The sequence below is a fragment of the Somniosus microcephalus genome, chromosome 9 (genome assembly GCF_052327205.1).
Source record: "Somniosus microcephalus isolate GS21.2 chromosome 9, FLI_Smic_1.0, whole genome shotgun sequence".
NCBI lineage: Eukaryota > Metazoa > Chordata > Chondrichthyes > Squaliformes > Somniosidae > Somniosus > Somniosus microcephalus.
In genome coordinates, this window is record NC_140995.1 from 231,666,625 (window position 1) to 231,687,545 (window position 20,921).

Sequence of the window (20,921 nt, forward strand, 5' to 3'; positions counted from 1 at the left end):
AGGTTGCAGTTCTGGTTTACAGCGTGCCTGGTCTGATGAGTTCCAGTTAACCCCATAAGTTTGAAGCAAGTTGAGCTGCCCTACAGTCTAAGATATATTTGCCACAGAAATAATTACTGCGATAAAAGGAAATAGTAAAAATAACGGCAGCAGGAGAAAATACACATTAAAATTACTTAAAAGAAACAGAAAGGTGGGGGAGGCGGAAGCAAGAGTATATTACGTTCACTCTGACGATAACAGTCTGTGCCCACTGCAGCTCCATTCATTTTGATGAGTCAGAACCTTGGACTAGCTAGAGAGCCACCCGGTCCTGGGAAAAGCAAACAATCAATGTGCCGAACACCCACAGTGGATCACTGGCAGGTCATCACTGCTGTCAGATAGATGGAGAAAATGTACGGGCTTCTTCCTCCATCTTCCTGTTGTCCAACCATCTTTTATTAATGGGAGTAATAGCCCCCTTTTCCTGTAATAAGTCCAACTCATCTGTGACTCCTGTCCTAACAGATTTCTATCATCTCCCAATACATTGACTTAAGAATACTCATTTACAAATCCATCCATGATCTCGCCCCCACCTTACCTCTGCTACCTCCTCCAAACATCTGTCCCAGGCTGCAACCTCTGTTCCTCTGACTAAGGACTATTCTGGACCCTCCCTTTGCTCCATCATTAATGGTAAAACCTTCAGCCATCATGGTCCTGTACTCTGGAATTCCCGATTTAATCCCCGCAAACATGCAACATTTCTCCCAATCAAGCTCCTCAGGCGACTTCCCTAAAACCTCACCTAACTTTTGCGTGTACCATCTACAAGATGCACTGCAGCAACTCGCCAAGGCTTCTTCAGCAGCACCTCCCAAACCCGCGACCTCTTCCACCTAGAAGGACAAGGGCAGCAGGTGCATGGGAACACCACCGCCTCCAAGTTCCCCTCCAAGTCACACACCATCCTGACTTAGAAGTATATCACCGATCCTTCATCATCGCTGGGTCAAAATCCTGGAACTCCCTACCGAACAGCACTGTGGGAGTACCTTCACCACACGGACTGCAGCGGTTCAAGAAGACGGCTCACCACCACCTTCTCAAGGGCAATTACAAATGGGCAATAAATGCTGGCCTCGCCAACGTTGCCCACATCTGATAAAAAAACAAATTAAAAAAAACTTTTGCTAGGTGTCTGTTTTCTCCACCCTTTCTTGTGAAGAACCTTGGAATGCAATATCAATGAAAGTTATTAGCACCAAGAGAATTCTATTTTAGGAATAAGGAATAGAGGCAAAGGCGCCACCAATTGAGCCAGCATCCGCATGTGGGAAGATTGTGGCTTTAGACTCACTCCAGGACTTGAGAACATAATCTGGCTGACGTACTGCAATACCGAGGGAGCGTTGTTGGAGTTGCTGTTTTCCGCATGAGACGTAAAAGATCCCATGGCCCTAGTCAAGCAAGAGCAGCGAGATTTTCCGGTATCCTGGCCAACTTTCAGTCCTCAACCAACAGCATTAAAGCAGATGATCTGTTCGTTTATCTCATTTGCTGTTTGGGGGCTATTGGTGTGGGCATACTGGCTGCTGCATTTGCCAACCTTACAACAGTGATTACACTTTTTTGCAGAACCAAAACTTGGTCTTCTCTATGCCTGGGTGAAATATGACTTGGATATCCTTGTATTCATGATACCATTGTTGCAAATCAGAGTCACATCAAGGCTTTTCAAAAGTGGGGTAAACTGGCTTCATGTCTCTAGAAGTAACACGTTAGAAAACAATGTGCACTGGTGTCATGTGCATCGCTGAAGACACAACATTCAACAAGTCTTGATCCTGGGAAGCAGCATCAACCAGAGGATGAAGATAAGTGAATCTAACCTCTTGATTCAGAACGTGAATGTGCTACCACTGAGTCAAGCTGACACTAACTATTCTTAAGAGTTATTTCGATTCCACATCGTATTCAGTGCTGGAGTACACAGACACACCTATCCATCACTTCCCAATAGGAGTGTAAAATTGTACAATTCAGCAGTTGGGCTACAGCAAGTTTGAGTGGAAAACAAACAGTGAAATTTTACCCCCATTTTCATTTCTGTGTTCCATCAGAACATCCTTTAATGCATTATCGACCATAACTCACTCTATCCCAGCTGCTATTCATTTTTAATGAGTCAAAACTGTTCCAACCACGACTGGTAATGACATTCATTCTTAGGTACAAAGAGTTTATGAAGTTTGTATTGTGTACTTTTGCTAGTTTTTTCCCACCATGGCTTTCAAAAAAGTCTTACTCACTTTATTTCCACCCCCCATCCCTGACAAAGGAACCTCCAGGATACTGCAGTGGAGTTTCTACTAAAATTCAGATGTTAATTGTATATATTTAAAATATCTTGAACTTATATATTTAAAAAAAATTAGTGACAACTTTGGGCATTTCAACAATCAAGACTCTAGATGAGGTGTAAATGGCAATGGCTGAATCATCAACAGCTGCCATGTGAGAGGAAAAAAAAGAAAAATGAAAAGAAAAAAAAATAGGGGCAGAGGCTATGGGCTGAAATTGTTGAACTGGATGTTGAGTCCAGAAGGTTGTAAAGGGCCTAATTGAAAGATTTTTTTTTCTTAGAAACATAGAAGATAGGAGCAGGAGTAGGCCATTCGGCCCTTCGAGCCCGCTCCGCCATTCAATGCGAACATGGCTGATCATCCAAATTCAGTACCCGGTCCCTGCCTTCTCCCCATATCCCTTGATCCCTTTAGCCTTCAGAAATATATCCAACTCCTTCTTGAATATATTTAATGAATTGGCCTCAACTGCCTTCTGTGGTAGAGAATTCCACAGGATCACCACTCTCTGGGTGAAGAAATTCCTCCTCATTTCTGTCGTAAATGGCTTACCCCTTATCCTTAGACTGTGACCCCTGGTTCTGGACTCTCCGACCATCGGGAACATCTTCCTGCATCTAGTCTGTCCAGTCCTGTCAGAATTTTATAAGTTTCAATGAGATCCCCTCTCATTCATCTAAACCCCGGCGAGTATAAACCCAATCGACCCAATCTCTCCTCATACGTCATTCCTGCCATCTCAGGTATCAGCCTGGTGAATCTTCGCTGAACTCCTTCCATGGGAAGAACATCCTTCCTCAGATAAGGCGACCAAAACTGCACACAATACTCAAGGTGTGGTCTCACGAAGGCCCTGTACAACTGCAGCAAGACATCCTTGTTCCTGTACTCAAAGCCTCTCGCTACGAAGGCAAACATACCATTTGCCTTCTTAACCGCCTGCTGCACCTGCATGCTTACCTTCAGCAACTGGTGCACAAGGACACCCAGGTCTCGTTGCACTTCCCCTTCGCCCATTCAGATAATAATCTGCCTTCCTGATTTTGCCACCAAAGTGGATAACCTCACATTTATCCACGTTATATTGCATCTGCCATGCTTCTGCCCAATCACCCAACCTGTCCAAATCATCCTGCAGTTTCTCGGCATCCACCTCACAGCACACACGCCCACCCAGCTTTGTGTCGTCTGCAAACTTGGAGATATTACATCTAGTTCCCGCGTCTAGATCATTAATATATATTGTGAATAGCTGGGGTCCAAGGACCGATCCCTGCGGTACCCCACTAGTCACTGCCTGCCACTCGGAAAAAGACCCGTTTATTCCAACTCTTTGCTTTCTGTCTGCCAACCAGTTTTCTATCCAAGTCAATACCTTGCCCCCAATCCCATGTGCCTTAACTTTACACGCTAACCTCTTATGCGGGACCTTATCGAAAGCCTTCTGAAAGTCCAAATATACCACATCCACTTGTTCTCCCTTATCTATTTTACCAGTTACATCCTCACAAAATTCCAGTAGGTTAGTCAAGCACGATTTACCTTTTGTAAATCCATGTTGACTTTGTCCGATCCTGTCACTGTTTTCCAAGTGCTCAGCTATTACATCCTTTATAATTGACTCTAGCATTTTCCCCACTACCGATGTCAGGCTCAGCGGTCTGTAATTCCCCGTTTTTCTCCCTACCACCTTTTTTGAATAGTGGGGTAACATTAACTACCCTCCAATCAATGGGTACTGTTCCAGATTCCATCGAATGTTGGAAGCTGATCAGCAATGCATCTACTATTTCTAGGGTCACTTCCTTAAGTACCCATGGATGTAGATTATCAGGCCCTGGGGATTTATCGGCCTTCAGTCCCATCAATTTCCTTAACACCATTTCCTTACAAATACTGATTTCTTTCAGTCCCTCCCCTTCATCAGACCCTATGTTCCCCGTCATCGCTGGTGTTAAGTCCGTGAATGATTTAGACACAGACTAGCAGGAGTGAAACAAACAGATCTTTACTGGTGACAGGCAATAACGAAACTAAACAACCGAGGCTCTCTAGCGCCTTTTATACAGGGGTGGTCACTGCCGGTACTGCAGTCTGAGGCCAGTTATTCTCTTAAAGGTACATACACAACAATTCCTCCCCTTTTAGATAAACAGTACATAACATTCATTTAACAACTAATGATAACGAATTACAATCACAATTACTGTTGCTAGATACATTGGTTAAGTTTAAGCAATTATAAGTTCAGTCTTTGAGGAGGCTTCCTGATTCTGTCTGGATAACGCCTCTTTGGGGTATCAGGTTCTTCTGGCAAGGTTGAGTCGGAATCAATGTCGTTGTTTGGTTCATCTGCTTCCAATATTACCGGTTCTGCGGTAGCTGCAATTGGAACGTCGATTTCATTACCAGGTGTATCAGATCGTGGTGTGGAGTTGACGTTTTCCAGTGACTCTAGAATCTGGTCAGCATGGCGTCTTACAATGCTCTCCCCAACGTCCACGGTATACATGAGAGCTCCTTGTCGTGTACAAATCGTTCCTGGCTGCCATTTCGCAGTGCGGTAGTCCCGGGCCAAAACTGGTTGACCTATCTTAAAACTCCTGGTCGGCCTTTCATTCATATTCTGAAACTGCCTGTTCTCCACATCTCTTCGGACGTTTGGCTTAACCAAATCCAAGCGGCATCGTAGTCTTCGATTGAAGAACATCATGGCTGGAGTTTGGTTGGTAACCGCATGTGTCGCATTCCGGTAGGCAAACAAGAAGTTGTCCACCTTGTGTTGTAGGGGTATATCTTCATTACACATTGCCTTGATAGCCTTCTTGAATGTTTGGACAAACCTCTCGGCCAATCCATTAGTGGCTGGATGATATGGGGCAGATGTGTAATGCTTAACACCATTGTTCTTTAAGAACCTCCGGAACTCTTCAGACACAAACTGTGGTCCATTGTCAGAGCAAATCTGTTCAGGCAGCCCATTCCTGGCGAATATGGTTCGTAAAACTGTGATAGTTTTTTCCGTGGTGGTTGAGGACATTTTTATTACCTCTGGCCACTTTGAATGTGCATCCACCGCAATTAAAAACATTGAGTCCATGAAGGGACCAGCAAAATCAATGTGCACCCTTTGCCATGGAGATGAGGGCCACTCCCATGGATGCAGAGGAGCTTGTGGTGGGGCATTTTGGACCTTCTGGCATCCTGCACAGCTCTTGGTCATCTCTTCGATTTCTCTATCGATTCCCGGCCACCACACAAATGCTCTGGCTAAGCTCTTCATTTTTACCCCACCCAGATGACCCTCATGAAGCTCATTGAGCACTCTATCCGTCAACTTAGGTGGAATTACTACTCTGGATCCACACATCAAGGTTCCTCTGCACACTGACAGCTGTTCTCTTCTTGGCGAAAATGCTGGCAGCAGTGGTTCGCCATGTGCTGGCCATCCCTTCACCGTTAAATCATAGACCCGTGATAGTGTCGGGTCATTCCGTGTTTCCTTTTCTATGTTTGCATTCGTCACAGGGAGACATTCGACTATGGTCGAGTGGAATAACTCCATTGGATCCACTGCAAGGTCTTCTTCTTCCACCGTCGGCAACGGTAGACGTGATAATCCATCAGCATTTCCATGCTGTTTAGTTCCTTTGTACTCGATGTCATATTGGTGTGCCCCTAGGAAAAGGGACCATCCCTGCAGCCGTTGTGCTGTCATTATCGGTACGCCCTTCTGAGGGTTGAAAATGGAGACAAGAGGTTGATGATCGGTTAGTAGAGTGAATTTTTGACCGTGCAGATAGTGATTGAACTTCTTCACCCCCCACACTAGGCTGAGGGCCTCTCTGTCAATCTGGGCGTAGTTACGCTCGGCAGAAGTTAACGAGCGTGACGCAAAAGCTATCGGCCTCTCCAAACCATCAAGGAATTTATGTGACAGTACCGCCCCAATGCCGTAGGGAGACACATCACACGCCAGCCTGATTGGCAGTGCTGGGTTGTAGTGAGCCAATACTTCCTTCGAAGTGATTAAGTCCTTACTCTTCTGAAAAGCACGTTTACAATCATCGCTCCATTTTCATGCTACCCCCGTTCGCAGCAGGGCGTTCAGTGGGTGCAGAATTGTCGACAAATTCGGCAAAAACTTATGATAGTAATTCACCAATCCGAGGAATGACCTCAGTTGCGACACATTTTCAGGCGCTGGGGCCTTAACAACCGCTTCAATTGTCAGGGGACTTATGTAACCCCTCTTCATCAATCACGTGGCCACAATACGATATCTGTTTCTTAAAAAATTCGCACTTGGGGCGGTTTGCTTGCAGCCCATGTTCCCGTAGTCTAGTGAGCACCTGTTCTAGGTTGTTAAGGTGTTCACTGTCATCTTCACCTGTTACAAGGATGTCGTCCAAGTAACACTGAGTCCCCGGAATCCCTTGCAGGACTTGTTCCATCGCTCTTTGCCATATCGCCGGAGCCGATGCTACTCTGAATACCAATCGATGATACTGGTAAAGACCTTTGTGAGTGTTTATCGTAAGATACTTCCTAGAGGACTCTTCAACCTCCATCTGCAAATATGTTTGTGCTAGGTCAATTTTTGTAAAACGCTTCCCTCCAGACAGCGAGGCGAAGATGTCTTCTATCCTTGGAAGAGGATATTGTACTGTGCGAAGGACAGGGTTCACCGTCACCTTGAAATCCCCACAGATGCGAATCTTCCTTGGCTCTCCGGACTTATTGCTTAACGTTTTCTTCATGACAGGAACGATGGGTGTCGCCCACTCGCTCCAGTCGACCTTAGACAACACACCCGCCTTCTCCAGATTCTCCAGCTCTGCCTCGACGGCTGGACGAATTGCATATGGTACCGGTCTCGCTTTGAAAAACTTGGGAACTGCATTCTCTTCTATTTTTAACGAGGCGGTTACGCCTTTAAGCGTGCCCAGTTCTTGTTGAAATACCTCTTTGGCGTTCGCTAAGATTGTTGACAATCGTCCAGGAGTGACGTCTTCATCTTTTTTACCGTCCACTGTCATTGCATGAACGGAATGCCAATCTAAGTTTATCTTCCTGATGCATTCCCGTCCCAATAATGGTGGTCCACCATTTGGCAGTATGTAGAGATACAATTTCCGTATTTTCTTGCCATTGTATTCGACAGGCACCCTTATTTTTCCTCTGGGGTATACTTTTTGCCCCGTATACGTCGTCAAGACGATGGATGTCTCTCTCAAGGGTATGTGTGAAAATAGCCGCTCATAGTCTCGTCGATTCATGACGGTTAGCGCTGATCCTGTATCCAATTCCATTTTAACTTGGGACCCTGCTATCGTGAGAGTGACCCAAATGGTTCGGTGATCCTCTTTTGCGATTACATTGTGAAGTTTGAGGCAACTTAGTCTCCTGTTTCCGGATTCACTATCGCTCATCTGGTCTTTGGAACTACTGTCTGTCATCTTTTGTACTTTCTTGTACGGTTCCTTAGTAGCCTTTTTGTTGTCGCTGGTCTTCTTCCCAGACCTACAAACTCGTGCAATGTGTCCAATCTTCCCGCATTGTCTGCATATTTTGTCTTTGGACCAGCAGTCCTTCTGGTCATGGTTAGTTCTGCCGCAGCGATAACATTTTGCAAATCCCCGTGTCATTTCGTGGGTGCCGTATTCCTGTGGTTTTTGTTGAATTTCTGCAGCTCCCCTGGCTGCTGCTTCATACGATACTGCCACGCTGAAAGCCTTATCTAGCGTCAGCTGTTTTTCTGCGAGTAACTTCTTCTGTGTTCCTTCACTCAGGAGTCCACAGACAAATTTGTCCCGTAGGATATCTGCCAGTCCTGCTCCAAACTGGCAGTGCTTTGATAGCTTGCGTAGTTCCGTAAGATACTCAGCATTGCTCTCATCTTTGTGCTGAGTTCTCCTGTGGAATTTAAATCTTTCTGCTATCAACAGCGGTGCAGGGTTTAAGTGCTCCTGTAGAACAGCAACAATTTCGTTAAAACTCTTCGCCTTCGGTTTGGCTGGAGTAATCAGGTCCCGCAATAGGCCGTACGTTCTAGCGCCCATTAAGTTTAACAATATCGATGCCTTTTTCCCCTCCACTATATCATTTGCCTCGAAATATACCTCGACTCTTTCCACATACGTGGTCCAGTCCTCTAATGTATTATCAAAAGCAGTTATACAGCCAGTCTTCGGCATCTGGCGCCTCCCGCGCTTTGCCTTCTTCTCCGATTTAACAAAATGGCGCCTCCCGCGCTTTTCCTTCTTCCCCGCTGTTGTTAGCGCTGCTTTCCACGGTTTCTTGCGCGTATTCTTTTTCTTTTATTATTTTCCCGTCGTGGAGCGGACCCTCTGGTACACTTCCCTCCCTCTTCTGAGGTCCGAACGCTGCCCAGCTTCGAAACACCGGCCGCGCCCTGTATGCTCCACCCTCTCTCTCTCTCCTTGCTTCCCAACTCGCTGCCCGGCCCCGTTGAAAAGCTACCCGGTCGAGCTTCAGCCCGCCGCAGCCCAGGAAGGATCAGAGCACTACCTGCCACCAGCCCGATTAGCTTGGAAACCACGGACCGAGGAACCCAGCCTGGCTCTGGAAAGTCGCTCCTGCAAAGCCTTGAACCCGATGATTGACGGTCGACGCCCGTTTCTCGAGTTTCAATGGCCTCTTTTTTTTCTTCTTCTGGCTCCGACCTTCAATAACGTCGTCGGAGCTGCTGCTGAGTTGCAGGTAAGTTCGTTTCTTACTCGTCGCCAGTGTTAAGTCCGTGAATGATTTAGACACGGACTAGCAGGAGTGAAACAAACAGATCTTTACCGGTGAAAGGCAATAACGAAACTAAACAACCGAGGCTCTCTAGCGCCTTTTATACAGGGGTGGTCACTGCCGGTACTGCAGTCTGAGACCAGTTATTCTCTTAAAGGTACATACACAACAGCTGGGAGGTTATTTGTGTCCTCCGTTGTGAAGACAGAACCAAAATATGTATTTAATTGGTCTGCCATTTCTTTGTTACCCATTATAAATTCCCCTGATTCTGACTGCAAGGAACCTACGTTTGACTTCACCAATCTTTTTCTCTTCACATATCTATAAAAGCTTTTACAGTCAGTTTTTATGTTCCCTGAAAGCTTACTCTCATATTCTATTTTCCCCTTCTTAATTAATCCCTTTGTCGTCCTTTGTTGAATCCTAAACTGCTCCCAATCCTCAGGTTTACTGCTTTTTCTGGCCAATTTATATGTCCTCTCCTTGGATCTTATGCTAACCATAATTTCCCTTGTTAGCCACGGTTGTTTTATTCCTTGTTTTATTTTTATGCCAAACTGGGATGAAAAATTTCTGTAGTTCATCCATGCAGTCTTTGAATGCTTGCCATTGCCCATCCACCATCAGCCCTTTGAGTGACATTCCCCAATCAATCCTACCCAACTCGCGCCTCATACCATCGTAGTTTCCTTTATTTAAATTCAGGACCCTAGTCTCTGAGTCAACTACTTCACTCTCCATCTTAATGAAGAATTCTATCATATTATGATCGCTCCGACCCAAGGGGCCTCGTAGAACAAGATTGCTAATGAATTCTTTCTCATTACATAATACCCAGTCTAAGATGGCCTGATCTCTGGTTGGTTCCTCGACATATTAGTCCAGGAAACCATCCCGTAAACACTCCAGGAATTCCTCCGCCACAGTATTGTTACTAATTTGGTTATCCCAATCTATATGTAGATTAAAGTCACCCATGGTGACTGCTGTGCCCTTATTGCACGCTTCTCTAATTTCCCTTTTAATGCCATCCCCAACCTCCGCATTACTGTTTGGAGGTCTATATACCACTCCCACTAACGTTTTCTGCCCCTTGGTATTTCTCAGTTCTATCCATACAGATTCCACATCATCAGAGCTAATATCCTTCCTTACAATTGTGTTAATCCCTTCTTTAACCAGCAATGCTACCCCACCTCCCTTTCCTTTTTGCCTATCTTTCCTGAATATTGAATACCCCTGGATGTTGAGTTCCCAGCCTTGGCCACCCTGGAGCCATGTTTCCGTAATCCCAATCAAATCATATTCGTTTACCTCTATTTGTGCAGCTAATTCATCCACCTTATTCCGAATGCTCCTTGCATTAAGACACAAAGTCTTCAGGCTTGTTTTTTTTTTTAACGCTCTTAGACCTATTAGAATTATTTACTGTGGCCATGTTTGATTTAAACCGTTGATTTCTCTGACTGCCACTTTTGTTTTTCTCCTTCCTACCTTTTGCTTTTATCCTTGTTTCCCTTTCCTCTGTCCCCCTGTTCAGGTTCCCAACCCCCTGCCATTTTAGTTTAAACCCTCCCCAACAGCACTAGCAAACACTCCCCCTAGGGCATCGGTCCCGGCCCTGCCCAGGTGCAAACCGTCCGGTTTGAACTGGTCCCACCTCCCCCAGAACCGGTTCCATGTCCCAGAATTTGAATCCCTCCCCCCTGCACCATTCCTCTAGCCACGTATTCATCTGAAATATCGTTCTATTTCTACTCTGACTAGCACGTGGCACTGGTAGCACTCCTGAGATTACTACCTTTGAGGTTCTTCTTTTCATTTTTTTTCTCTCACATGGCAGCAGTTGATGATTCTGCCATTGCCATTTACACCTCATCTAGAGTCATCTTTTGTTTCTTAACTTGTCCCATTACCATCTCCTTTTGCCTTGCACCATCATCCCTTTTGTCTTTTAATCTCTCCTGCCTTCCATCCTATCAGACACTCCCTTTTGTTCTTTCGTTCCCCTCCTCCCTTTCCCTGCCCCTACACTTGCTTAAAAATCCATCTCTAACTTTTTCCAGTTCTGACGAAGGGTCATTGACTTGAAACGTTAACTCTGTTTCTCTACAGATGCTGCTGAACTTTCAAAAAGGATTGGATATATACTGGAAGGGGGTAAAAAATTGCAGAGCTATGGGGAAAAGAGCAGGGGGTGGGGCTAATTGGATAGGTCTTTCAAAGAGCCAGCACAGGCACAATGGGCCAAATGGCCTCCTTTTATGTTGTATGATTCTAAGAGCATTTTGCTCAGTATAATCACATAATTATATGGAGGATAATTCATGGATAGCACGTTTAACAAGGTGGTCACACCGCAGGTAAAGAGTGCACAGGCAGACAGGGAATGGGTGACTGCCAGACAGAGTAAAAGAACCAGGAAGGTAGTCCAGAAGTCCCCTGGAACCATCTCCCTCTCCGACACATTTTCCGTTTTGGATACTGATGGGGGAGATGGTTTCTCAGGGGAATGCAGCAAGAGCCAAGTCCGTGGCTCAGCTGCACAGGAGGGGAGGATAAAGAGTGGGAGATCAATAGTGATAGGGGATTCTATCGTAAGGGGAACAGATGGACGTTTCTGTGGCCGCAGACGATGGTATGTTGCCTCCCTGGTGCCAGGGTCAAGGACGTCACTGAACGGTTGCAGGGCACTCTGAAGGGGGAGGGCAAACAGTCAGAGGTCATGGTTCACATTGGTACCAACAACATGGGGAGAAAGAGGGATGAGGTCCTGCAACAAGAATTTAGGCAGCTAGGTAGCAGATTAAAAAGCAGGACCTCAAAGGTTGTAATCTCTGGATTACTCCCGGTGCCACGTGCTAGTGAGTGTAGGAATAGGAGGATAGAGCAGATGAATGTGTGGCGAAAGAGTTGGTGCAGGAGAGAGGGCTTTAGTTTCCTGGGTCATTGGGTCTGCTTCTGGGGAAGGTGGGACCTGTACAAGTTGGACGGGTTGCACCTGAACTGGAACGGGACCAACATCCTTGCGGGGAGGTTTGCTAGTATTGTTGGGAGGGGTTTAAACTAACTTGGCAGGGGGATGGGATACGGAGTGGAGCTATAGTAGGGGGTGATGCACAGCCAAATATAGAGGAAAAAACAAGTCAGCCTGGAAGGCAGAGCAAATATGTAACAGCACAAGGGAGTATGGCGAGGCTGGATGGCATTTATTTTAATGCAAGGAGTCTTGCGAGTAAGGCAGATGAATTGAAGGTGTTGATGAACACATGGGAGTATGATATTGTTGCTATCACAGAGACATGGTTGAGGGAGGGGCAGGACTGGCAGCTCAATATTCCGGGGTATAGAATCTTCAGGCGAGTCAGAGGGGGGTGTCGCAATATTAATCAAGGAGTCAGTTACTGCTGTAAGGAGGGATGATATCTTAGCAGGTTCCTCTAATTAGGCCATATGGGTAGAACCTAAAAACAAAAAGGAGGCAAGCACTTTGCTGGGAGTGTACTATAGGCCCCCAGTCAGGGGGGAGATAGAGGAACAGATATGTAGGCAAATCTCAGAGAAGTGTAGAAATAATAGGGTAATAATAGTAGGGGATTTCAACTTCCCCAATATTAACTGGGATAGTCAGAGTGTGAAAGGCTTAGAGGGGTGGAATTCTTAAAGTGCATCCAGGAGAGCTTTTTGAGCCAGCATGTAGAAAGTCCTACAAAAGAGGGGGCGTTACTGGACCTAATTCTAGGGAATGTGGCCGGGCAAGTGGTAGAAGTGTTAGCAGGAAAGCATTTTGGTGACAGTGACCATAATTCGGTGAGGTTTAAGGTAGTCATGGAAAAGGACAAAGATGGACTGGAAATAAAGGTTCTAAATTGGGGGAAGGCCGATTTTAATATGATAAGGCATGATCTGGCCAAAGTGGACTGGGATCAGCTACTTGTAGGAAAATCCACATCAGAGCAGTGGGAGTCTTTCAGAAAGGAAAGACAGAGAGTACAACGGCAACATGTTCCCGTAAAAGTCAAGGGTGGGACCAACAAGCCATGGGAACCCTGGATGTCAAGGGATATACGAGAATCACAGAATCACAGAAACCCCACAGTGCAGATAGAGGCCATTTCGGCCCATCGAGCCTGCACCGACACATATCCACCCGATCCCCGTAACCCCATGTATTTAATCCCCCTAACACTAAGGGTCAATTTATCACAGCCAATCAACCTAACCCGCACATCTTTGGACTGTGGGAGGAAACCGGAGCACCCGGAGGAAACCCACGCAAACACGGGGAGAATGTGCAAACTCCACACAGACAGTCACCCGAGGCCGGATTCGAGAATGGATTAGGAAAAAAAAGGGAGGCTTTTGGCAGATACAAAGGACTAAAAACAGTGGCAGCCCTATAGGGGTATAGAAAGTGCAGGGAGGTACTTAAAAAAGAAATTAGGAGAGCGAAGAGGGGGCATGAAAAAACACTGGAGGGCGAAATAAAGGAAAATCCCAAGGTGTTTTATAAGTATATTAAGGGCAAGAGGATAACCAGGGAAAGAGTAGGGATCCAGGGCAATTTGGCACATTGGATCCAAAATTGGCTTAGTGGCAGGAGGCAGAGGGTGATGGTCGAAGGTTGTTTTTGTGACTGGAAGCCTGTGTCCAGTGGTGTACCGCAGGGATCAGTGCTGGGTCCTTTGCGGTTTGTAGTGTACATTAATGACTTAGATATGAATGTAGGCGGTATGATCAGTAAGTTCGCAATGACACGAAAATTGATGGGGTGGTAAATAGCGAGGAGGGAAGCCTCAGGCTACAGGACGATACAGACGGGCAGAACAGTGGCAAATGGAATTTAACCCTGAAAAGTGTGAGGTGATGCATTTTGGGAGGACTAACAAGGCAAGGGAATACACAATGAATGGTAGGACCCTAGGAAGGACAGAGGCTCAGAGGGACCTTGGTGTGCATGTACATAGATCCCTGAAGGTAGCAGGACAGGTAGATAAGGTGGTTAAAAAGGCATAGGGGATACTTGCCTTCATTAGCCGAGGCATAGAATATAAGAGCAGGGAGGTTATGATGGAGCTGTACAAAATGCTAGTTAGGCCACAGCTGGAATACTGTGTGCAGTTCTGGTCACCACACTATAGGAAGGATGTGACTGCATTGTAGAGGGTGCAGAGGAGATTCACCAGGATGTTACCTGGGCTGCAGCGCTTCAGCTCTGAAGAGAGACTGGACAGGCTGGGGTTGTTTTCCTTAGAGCAGAGAAGGCTGAGGGGGGACCTGATTGAGGTGTACAAAATTATGAGGGGCATAGATAGGGTAGATAGAAAGGAACTTTTCCCCTTAGTAGAGGAGTCAATAACCAGGGGGGCATAGTTTCAAGGTAAGGGGCAGGAGGTTTAGAAGGGATTTGAGGAAAAACTTTTTCACCCAGAGGTGGTTGGAATCTGGAACTCTCTGCCTGAAAGGGTGGTAGAGGCAAGAACCCTCACAACATTCAAGAAGCATTTAGATCAGCACTTGAAACGCAATGGCATACAAGGCTACGGACCAAGTGCTGGAAAATGGGATTAGAATTGACAGGGCTTGATGGCCAGTGTGGACACGATGGGCCGAAGGGCCTCTTTCTGTGCTGTATAACTCGGTGACTCTATGACACAGTGAAACCTGAGGGAAAATACACCGGGGTAGGTGGGGGCGGCAACTGTGATGTAAGGTAAAGATATAGAACTGCCATAATATTTTTGATAAATGGGTGTGAACTTTTAAATATTTGTGCATTTAGCAGGAGGGCACGGTACAGCTCTGTGCCATTAACAAGTGACTACACTTCAAAAGTACTTCATAGGCTGTAAAGCGCTTTGAGGCGTCCAGTGGTCGTGAAAGGCGCTATAGAAATGCAAGTCTTTCTTTCTTTTTAATGGTTAAATCATGGTTGCTATTATAAATAAAATGAATGAAATTTAAGGACAGCAAAATGAAGCCATTTAAAATGGCACGAACATTAAAAGGTACATTTGATATTTAACATTTTAATCAAATAGTATCCATAACTATAGGCTACGTGTCACTGTGCTTCAGAGCAGTGAGTTACGGGTTTGTGCCTACAATCCCACACAAGCCTGATCTGAGCCACGAACTGCGAAAAGTCCTCCCGAGGCAGGGAAAGAAAGAGCAAGAGAAGTCTCAGCCATCCGATAACTCCCAGCTGTCGGTTCAGAGCAGCAGCAGATTGCTCTCCTACTTGACCGCAGTTGGTGTGTGGCCTGGGAGGACAAAGGGGTAAGCAAAAATCAAGTGACTTAATCTTCAATTTAAAAAAAAATCTCAAGTTACTGAAAAATGCATGTGTTTTTAATATTTCTGTTATGAGTGGCATAATCAAAGAGCACGCAGCAAGTTGCTCCTATAATAAATACATGCTGCGTTACTGATGTTTTTGAAATAGAGCCTTGGTGAACTGACGAATGGATACGGTTTCTTTCGGTTGGCCCCTTTCCATTAGACAGAAATGGCAAATAAATGCTACACAACACTACCAGTCAACACTCCTGCATCAACTGCAACACAGAAAGAACCACACGCCTACTCCAAATTACCCGGGAGTGCGATTATCAACCAAACTGAAGCTGGATGTAAGCTGAGCGGCACGTGCCGAGCACTGCACCCAAGGATTTCCACACAAGCATGTGTACACTTCCAGGAGACCGCTGCAGACACCAAGCCAGAGAATGCTTACCTCGCCAAATGCTCCTCGGCCAATGACTTTCAGGATTTCAAAGTCTTCCTTATGGAGCCGCATCTGCTTCACCTTAACAGTGAAAGGTTTGGCTGAAACAGAACAAAAACACAAGCATTACTTCACTTTAAAGGAACGCTGAGGGAAGTGTTGGAACACAGCGCAGAAAAGAAGCTGGAGCTTGTAAATTATTACCATGGACTCTGACGGCATATCTGAAGAGACCAAAGCCATCATAACTAACACTTCACCCTAATGTTTGTGGCATGTACCAATTCACGCTAGATCTGAGGAGGAGTGGGTGCAGAGGGGGAGGGGGGGGGGTGGGGTGTTGAATTGAATAATCCTCGAGTCTGCAACTGAAATTAATTATATGCTGTTCTTATCCTGTGTCTTTTGCACGGGTGCATCACCATTTTCCGCACACCACAACTAAAATTGTTTAACATGGCCGGTAGCTGTTCATGTATCCTTTTCAAACTCTGCATTTCATTTATTTCCACTGCTCTCCTCGCACCACCGCCCCCCCCCCCCCCACCCCACAACCACTAATACACAAAAAACCCCAGCCTTCTGTACCACCATTCTACTTTTACTGCTTGCAAAGAGCTGATCTCCGCCGCCCGCATCACTGAGCAACATACCGTAACCACTGCGCCCTCCTTGTGTCACAGATGCACTAGTAGGTGCAATCATCACAGCAGAATGCCAAATGCATTTTAATGCGCTGCGAGCTATTCAAAATTTCAAGTAACTGTAGTTAAATTATCTGTTTGCATTCTGCTAAATTTTTCTGCAATATTTTAGAGCATTTTTGCTAGTCTAGTCACAGTTAAATTCACAGGCAGACAAGCTCTTGACATGTTCAGCACATTAATTTAGTGATCATCTTAGCATTTAAACCTCAGCATCATTGAAAAAGGACTTTTGTTGGGAACAGGCAACAAACAGTAAACATGCAAGAAAAATTAAAAGTCTAATCCTACGTACCAGAACAATACGCCAAGATACAAACTGGCGTGTCGATGGCAAAAATTACCAATGCTTTGGGGAATAGGGAAAATAAGGACTATAAATTTAACACTATTTACTGAAAGGAAGTGGGTTATAACCACCAAACCTTTTGAGGTGGGCAGGTGGTGGAAGAGGGAGGTGCCCACTGTAGTAGTAGTATTAGAGAGTAAAAATCAGTAACCGCCCTGAGGTCATGCAAGGCCCTATATAAATATGTACGTTCTTTCTTTCTTTCACTGTCTGGAATCGTGTTGGTAAATAAATTCCCTGTAGTGATCAGGCAAGATGCCAGGAAATGCTCTGCATGTAGGTTCTTATCAAATGACGCACACATGATTGAACCCACGCAACCAGATACCTACATCCAAGTAATCTGGGGTTCTGCCATGCCTTAAGTGGTGTTGCATGATTGAAGATATCAATTATAGTGACAAGTGTACTTCAACTGTTGACGATCATTCAATAAATATGCAGTGATCACGTCATGAATGTAAATCCTCCAGTGTGGAAGCTATATTAAGCGCTATCAAAATCCACCATGAAGTTGGCCACTGGTTGATGTGGGGGGCGGGGTGTGGGGAGAGGATTAAAAACACTCAACAGGCCCCATGATGTTTGTGGTGTAGGTTATGAAAATAAAAGTGATAAGGTGCAATCTCTGTTCAGGGCTCAGGCAGAAGTTAAAATCGAGCAGTGAGCTTTGCTCTTGCAGCTGCATCGCCTGAGCACCCAGCCTTGTAATCATAGGAACAGGAGGAGGTCATTCAGCCCCTCGAGCCCGTTCCGTCATTCAGTGAGATCATGGCTGATCTGTGACCTAACTCCATATACCCGCTATTGGCCCAAATCCCTTAATACAGGAAACTCTCTTTTAACCGGCACCTAAATATCCGGAAACCTCTCTTAACCAGCAAAATTCAGGAGTAGGTTCAGGTAAGTTTTACTATATATTAGTGGCCGTGTAACCGGGGTTCCTGCACCTGTGGCCATGTAACCGGGCTTCCTGGATCTGTGGCCGTGTAACTGGGGTTCCTGGATCTGTGGCCGTGTAACTGGGGCTCCTGCACCTGTGGCCGTGTAACTGGGGTTCCTGGATCTGTGGCCGTGTAACCGGGGTTCCTGGATCTGTGGCCATGTAACTGGGGTTCCTGGATCTGTGGCCATGTAACCGGGGTTCCTGGATCTGTGGCCGTGTAACCGGGGTTCCTGGATCTGTGGCCGTGTAACCGGGGTTCCTGAATCTGTGGCCGTGTAACCGGGGTTCCTGGATCTGTGGCCATGTAACTGGGGTTCCTGGATCTGTGGCCATGTAACTGGGGTTCCTGGATCTGTGGCCGTGTAACTGGGGTTCCTGGATCTGTGGCCGTGTAACTGGGGTTCCTGGATCTGTGGCCGTGTAACCGGGGTTCCTGGATCTGTGGCCGTGTAACCGGGGTTCCTGCACCTGTGGCCGTGTAACTGGGGTTCCTGCACCTGTGGTCGTGCAACAGGGACTCCTGGATCTATGGCCGTGTAACCGGGGTTCCTGGATCTGTGGCCGTGTAACTGGGGTTCCTGCACCTGTGGCCGTATAACTGGGGTTCCTGGATCTGTGGCCGTGTAACTGGGGTTCCTGCACCTGTGGCCGTGTAACTGGGGTTCCTGGATCTGTGGCCGTGTAACTGGGGTTCCTGGATCTGTGGCCGTGTAACTGGGGTTCCTGGATCTGTGGCCGTGTAACTGGGGTTCCTGCACCTGTGGCCGTGTAACTGGGGTTCCTGGATCTGTGGCCGTGTAACTGGGGTTCCTGCACCTGTTGCCGTGTAACTGGGGTTCCTGGATCTGTGGTCGTGTAACCGGGGTTCCTGGATCTGTGGCCGTGTAACTGGGGTTCCTGCACCTGTGGCCATGCAACAGGGACTCCTGGATCTGTGGCCGTGTAACTGGGGCTCCTGCACCTGTGGCCGTGTAACTGGGGTTCCTGCACCTGTGGCCGTGTAACTGGGGTTCCTGCACCTGTGGCCATGCAACAGGGACTCCTGGATCTGTGGCCGTGTAACCGGGGTTCCTGCACCTGTGGCCGTGTAACTGGGGTTCCTGGATCTGTGGCCGTGTAACTGGGGTTCCTGGATCTGTGGCCGTGTAACCGGGGTTCCTGGATCTGTGGCCGTGTAACTGGGGCTCCTGCACCTGTGGCCGTGTAACTGGGGTTCCTGGATCTGTGGCCGTGTAACTGGGGTTCCTGCACCTGTGGCCATGCAACAGGGACTCCTGGATCTGTGGCCGTGTAACCGGGGTTCCTGCACCTGTGGCCGTGTACGGGGCTCTCGTACCTCGGTAAGTATACACCTCTATAATCCGGACTTTATGATCAACCGGCACCACGCCGGTGCCGGATAAAAAAAGTTTCCTGTACCTCTGGTTAACAAAAAGCTATCAATCTCCGATTTAAATTTAACAATTGATCTAGCGTCAATTGCCATTTGCGGAAGAGAGTTCCAAACTTCTACCACACTGTGTATAGAAGTGTTTCCTAATTTCACTCCTAAAAGATCTGGCTCTAATTTTTAGACTATGCCCCCTAGTCCTAGAATCCCCAACCAGCAGAAATAGTTTCTCTCTATCTACCCTATCTGCTCCATGTACTGTCTTGAAAACTTTGATCAAATCACCCTTTAACCTTCTAAATTCTAGGGAACACAACCCTAATTTGTGTAATCGCTCCTCGTAATTTAACCCTTGGAGTCCGGGTATCATTCTGGTAAATCTACGCTGCTCTCCCTCCAAGGCCAATCTATCCTTCCTAAGGTGTGGTGCCCAGAACTGCTTACAGTGCTCCAGGTGTGGTCTAACCAGGGCTTTGTACAGCTGCAGCATAACTTCTACCCCCTTGTATTCTAGTCCTCTAGATATAAAGGCCAGCATTCCATTAGCCTTTTTGATTATTTTCTGCACCTGTTCATGACATTTTAATGATCTATATACCTCACGTGCTAGTGAGTATAGGAATAGGAGGATAGAGCAGATGAATGCGTGGCTAAAGAGTTGGTGCAGGAGGGAGGGCTTTAGTTTCCTGGATCACTGGGTCTGCTTCAGGGGAAGGTGGGACCTGTACAAGTCGGACGGGTTGCACCTGAACCAGAACGGGACAAATATCCTTGCAGGGAGGTTTGCTAGCACTGTTGGGGGGGTGGGGGGTTTAAACTAACTTGGCAGGGGGATGGGATAGAGAGAGGAGCTATAATAGGGGGTGATGTACAGCCAAATATAGAGGAAAAAACAAGTCAGCTTGGAAGGCAGAGCAAATATGTAACGGCACAAGGGAGTAGGGCAAGGCTCGATGGCATTTATTTTAATGCAAGGAGTCTTGCAAATAAGGTGGATGAACTGAAGGTGTTGATGAACACATGGGTGTATGATATTGTTGCTATCACGGAGACATGGTTGAGGGAGGGGCAGGACTGGCAGCTCAATATTCCGGGGTATAGAATCTTCAGGCGAGACAGAGGGGGGGGGGGGGTAAAAGAGGAGGGGGTGTCGCAATATTAATTAAGGAGTCAATTACTGCTGTAAGGAGGGATGATATATTAACAGGTTCCTTTAATGAGGCCATATAGGTAGAACTTAAAAACAAAAAGGGGCCAAGCACTTTGCTGGGAGTGTACTATAGGCCCCCAAACAGTCAGGGGGAGATAGAGGAACAGATATGTAGGCAAATCTCAGAGAAATGTGCAAATAGTAGGGTAATAATAGTGGGGGATTTCAACTTCCCCAATATTAACTGGGATAGTCAGAGTGTGAAAGGCTTAGAGGGTGCAGAATTTTTTTAATGCATCCAGGAGAGCTTTTTGAGCCAGCATGTAGAAAGTCCTACAAGAGAGGGGGCGGTACTGGACCTAATTCTAGGGAATGTGGCCGGGCAAGTGGTAGAAGTGTTAGTAGGTGAGCCCTTTGGTGACAGTGACCATAATTCGGTGAGATTTAAGGTAGTCATGGAAAAGGACAGAGATGGACCGGAAATAAAGGGGAAGGCCGATTTTAATATGATACAGCAGGATCTGGCCAAAGTGGACTGGGAT

At 46.5% G+C, this 20,921-nt stretch overlaps 1 protein-coding gene across 10 annotated transcripts in view; it reads right to left on the bottom strand.

The window, feature by feature from the left end:
* The window catches only part of LOC147113118 (serine/threonine-protein kinase MRCK alpha-like), a 705,238-nt gene that overhangs the window by 453,891 nt on the left and 230,426 nt on the right, over positions 1-20,921 (bottom strand). For all 10 annotated transcript variants that reach the window (XM_085997998.1, XM_085997999.1, XM_085998000.1 and 7 more), the window contains exon 2: positions 15,850-15,941. In XM_085997998.1, coding sequence (XP_085854124.1) covers positions 15,850-15,941 — 92 coding nt within the window. The remainder of the gene's footprint in view (positions 1-15,849; positions 15,942-20,921) is intronic.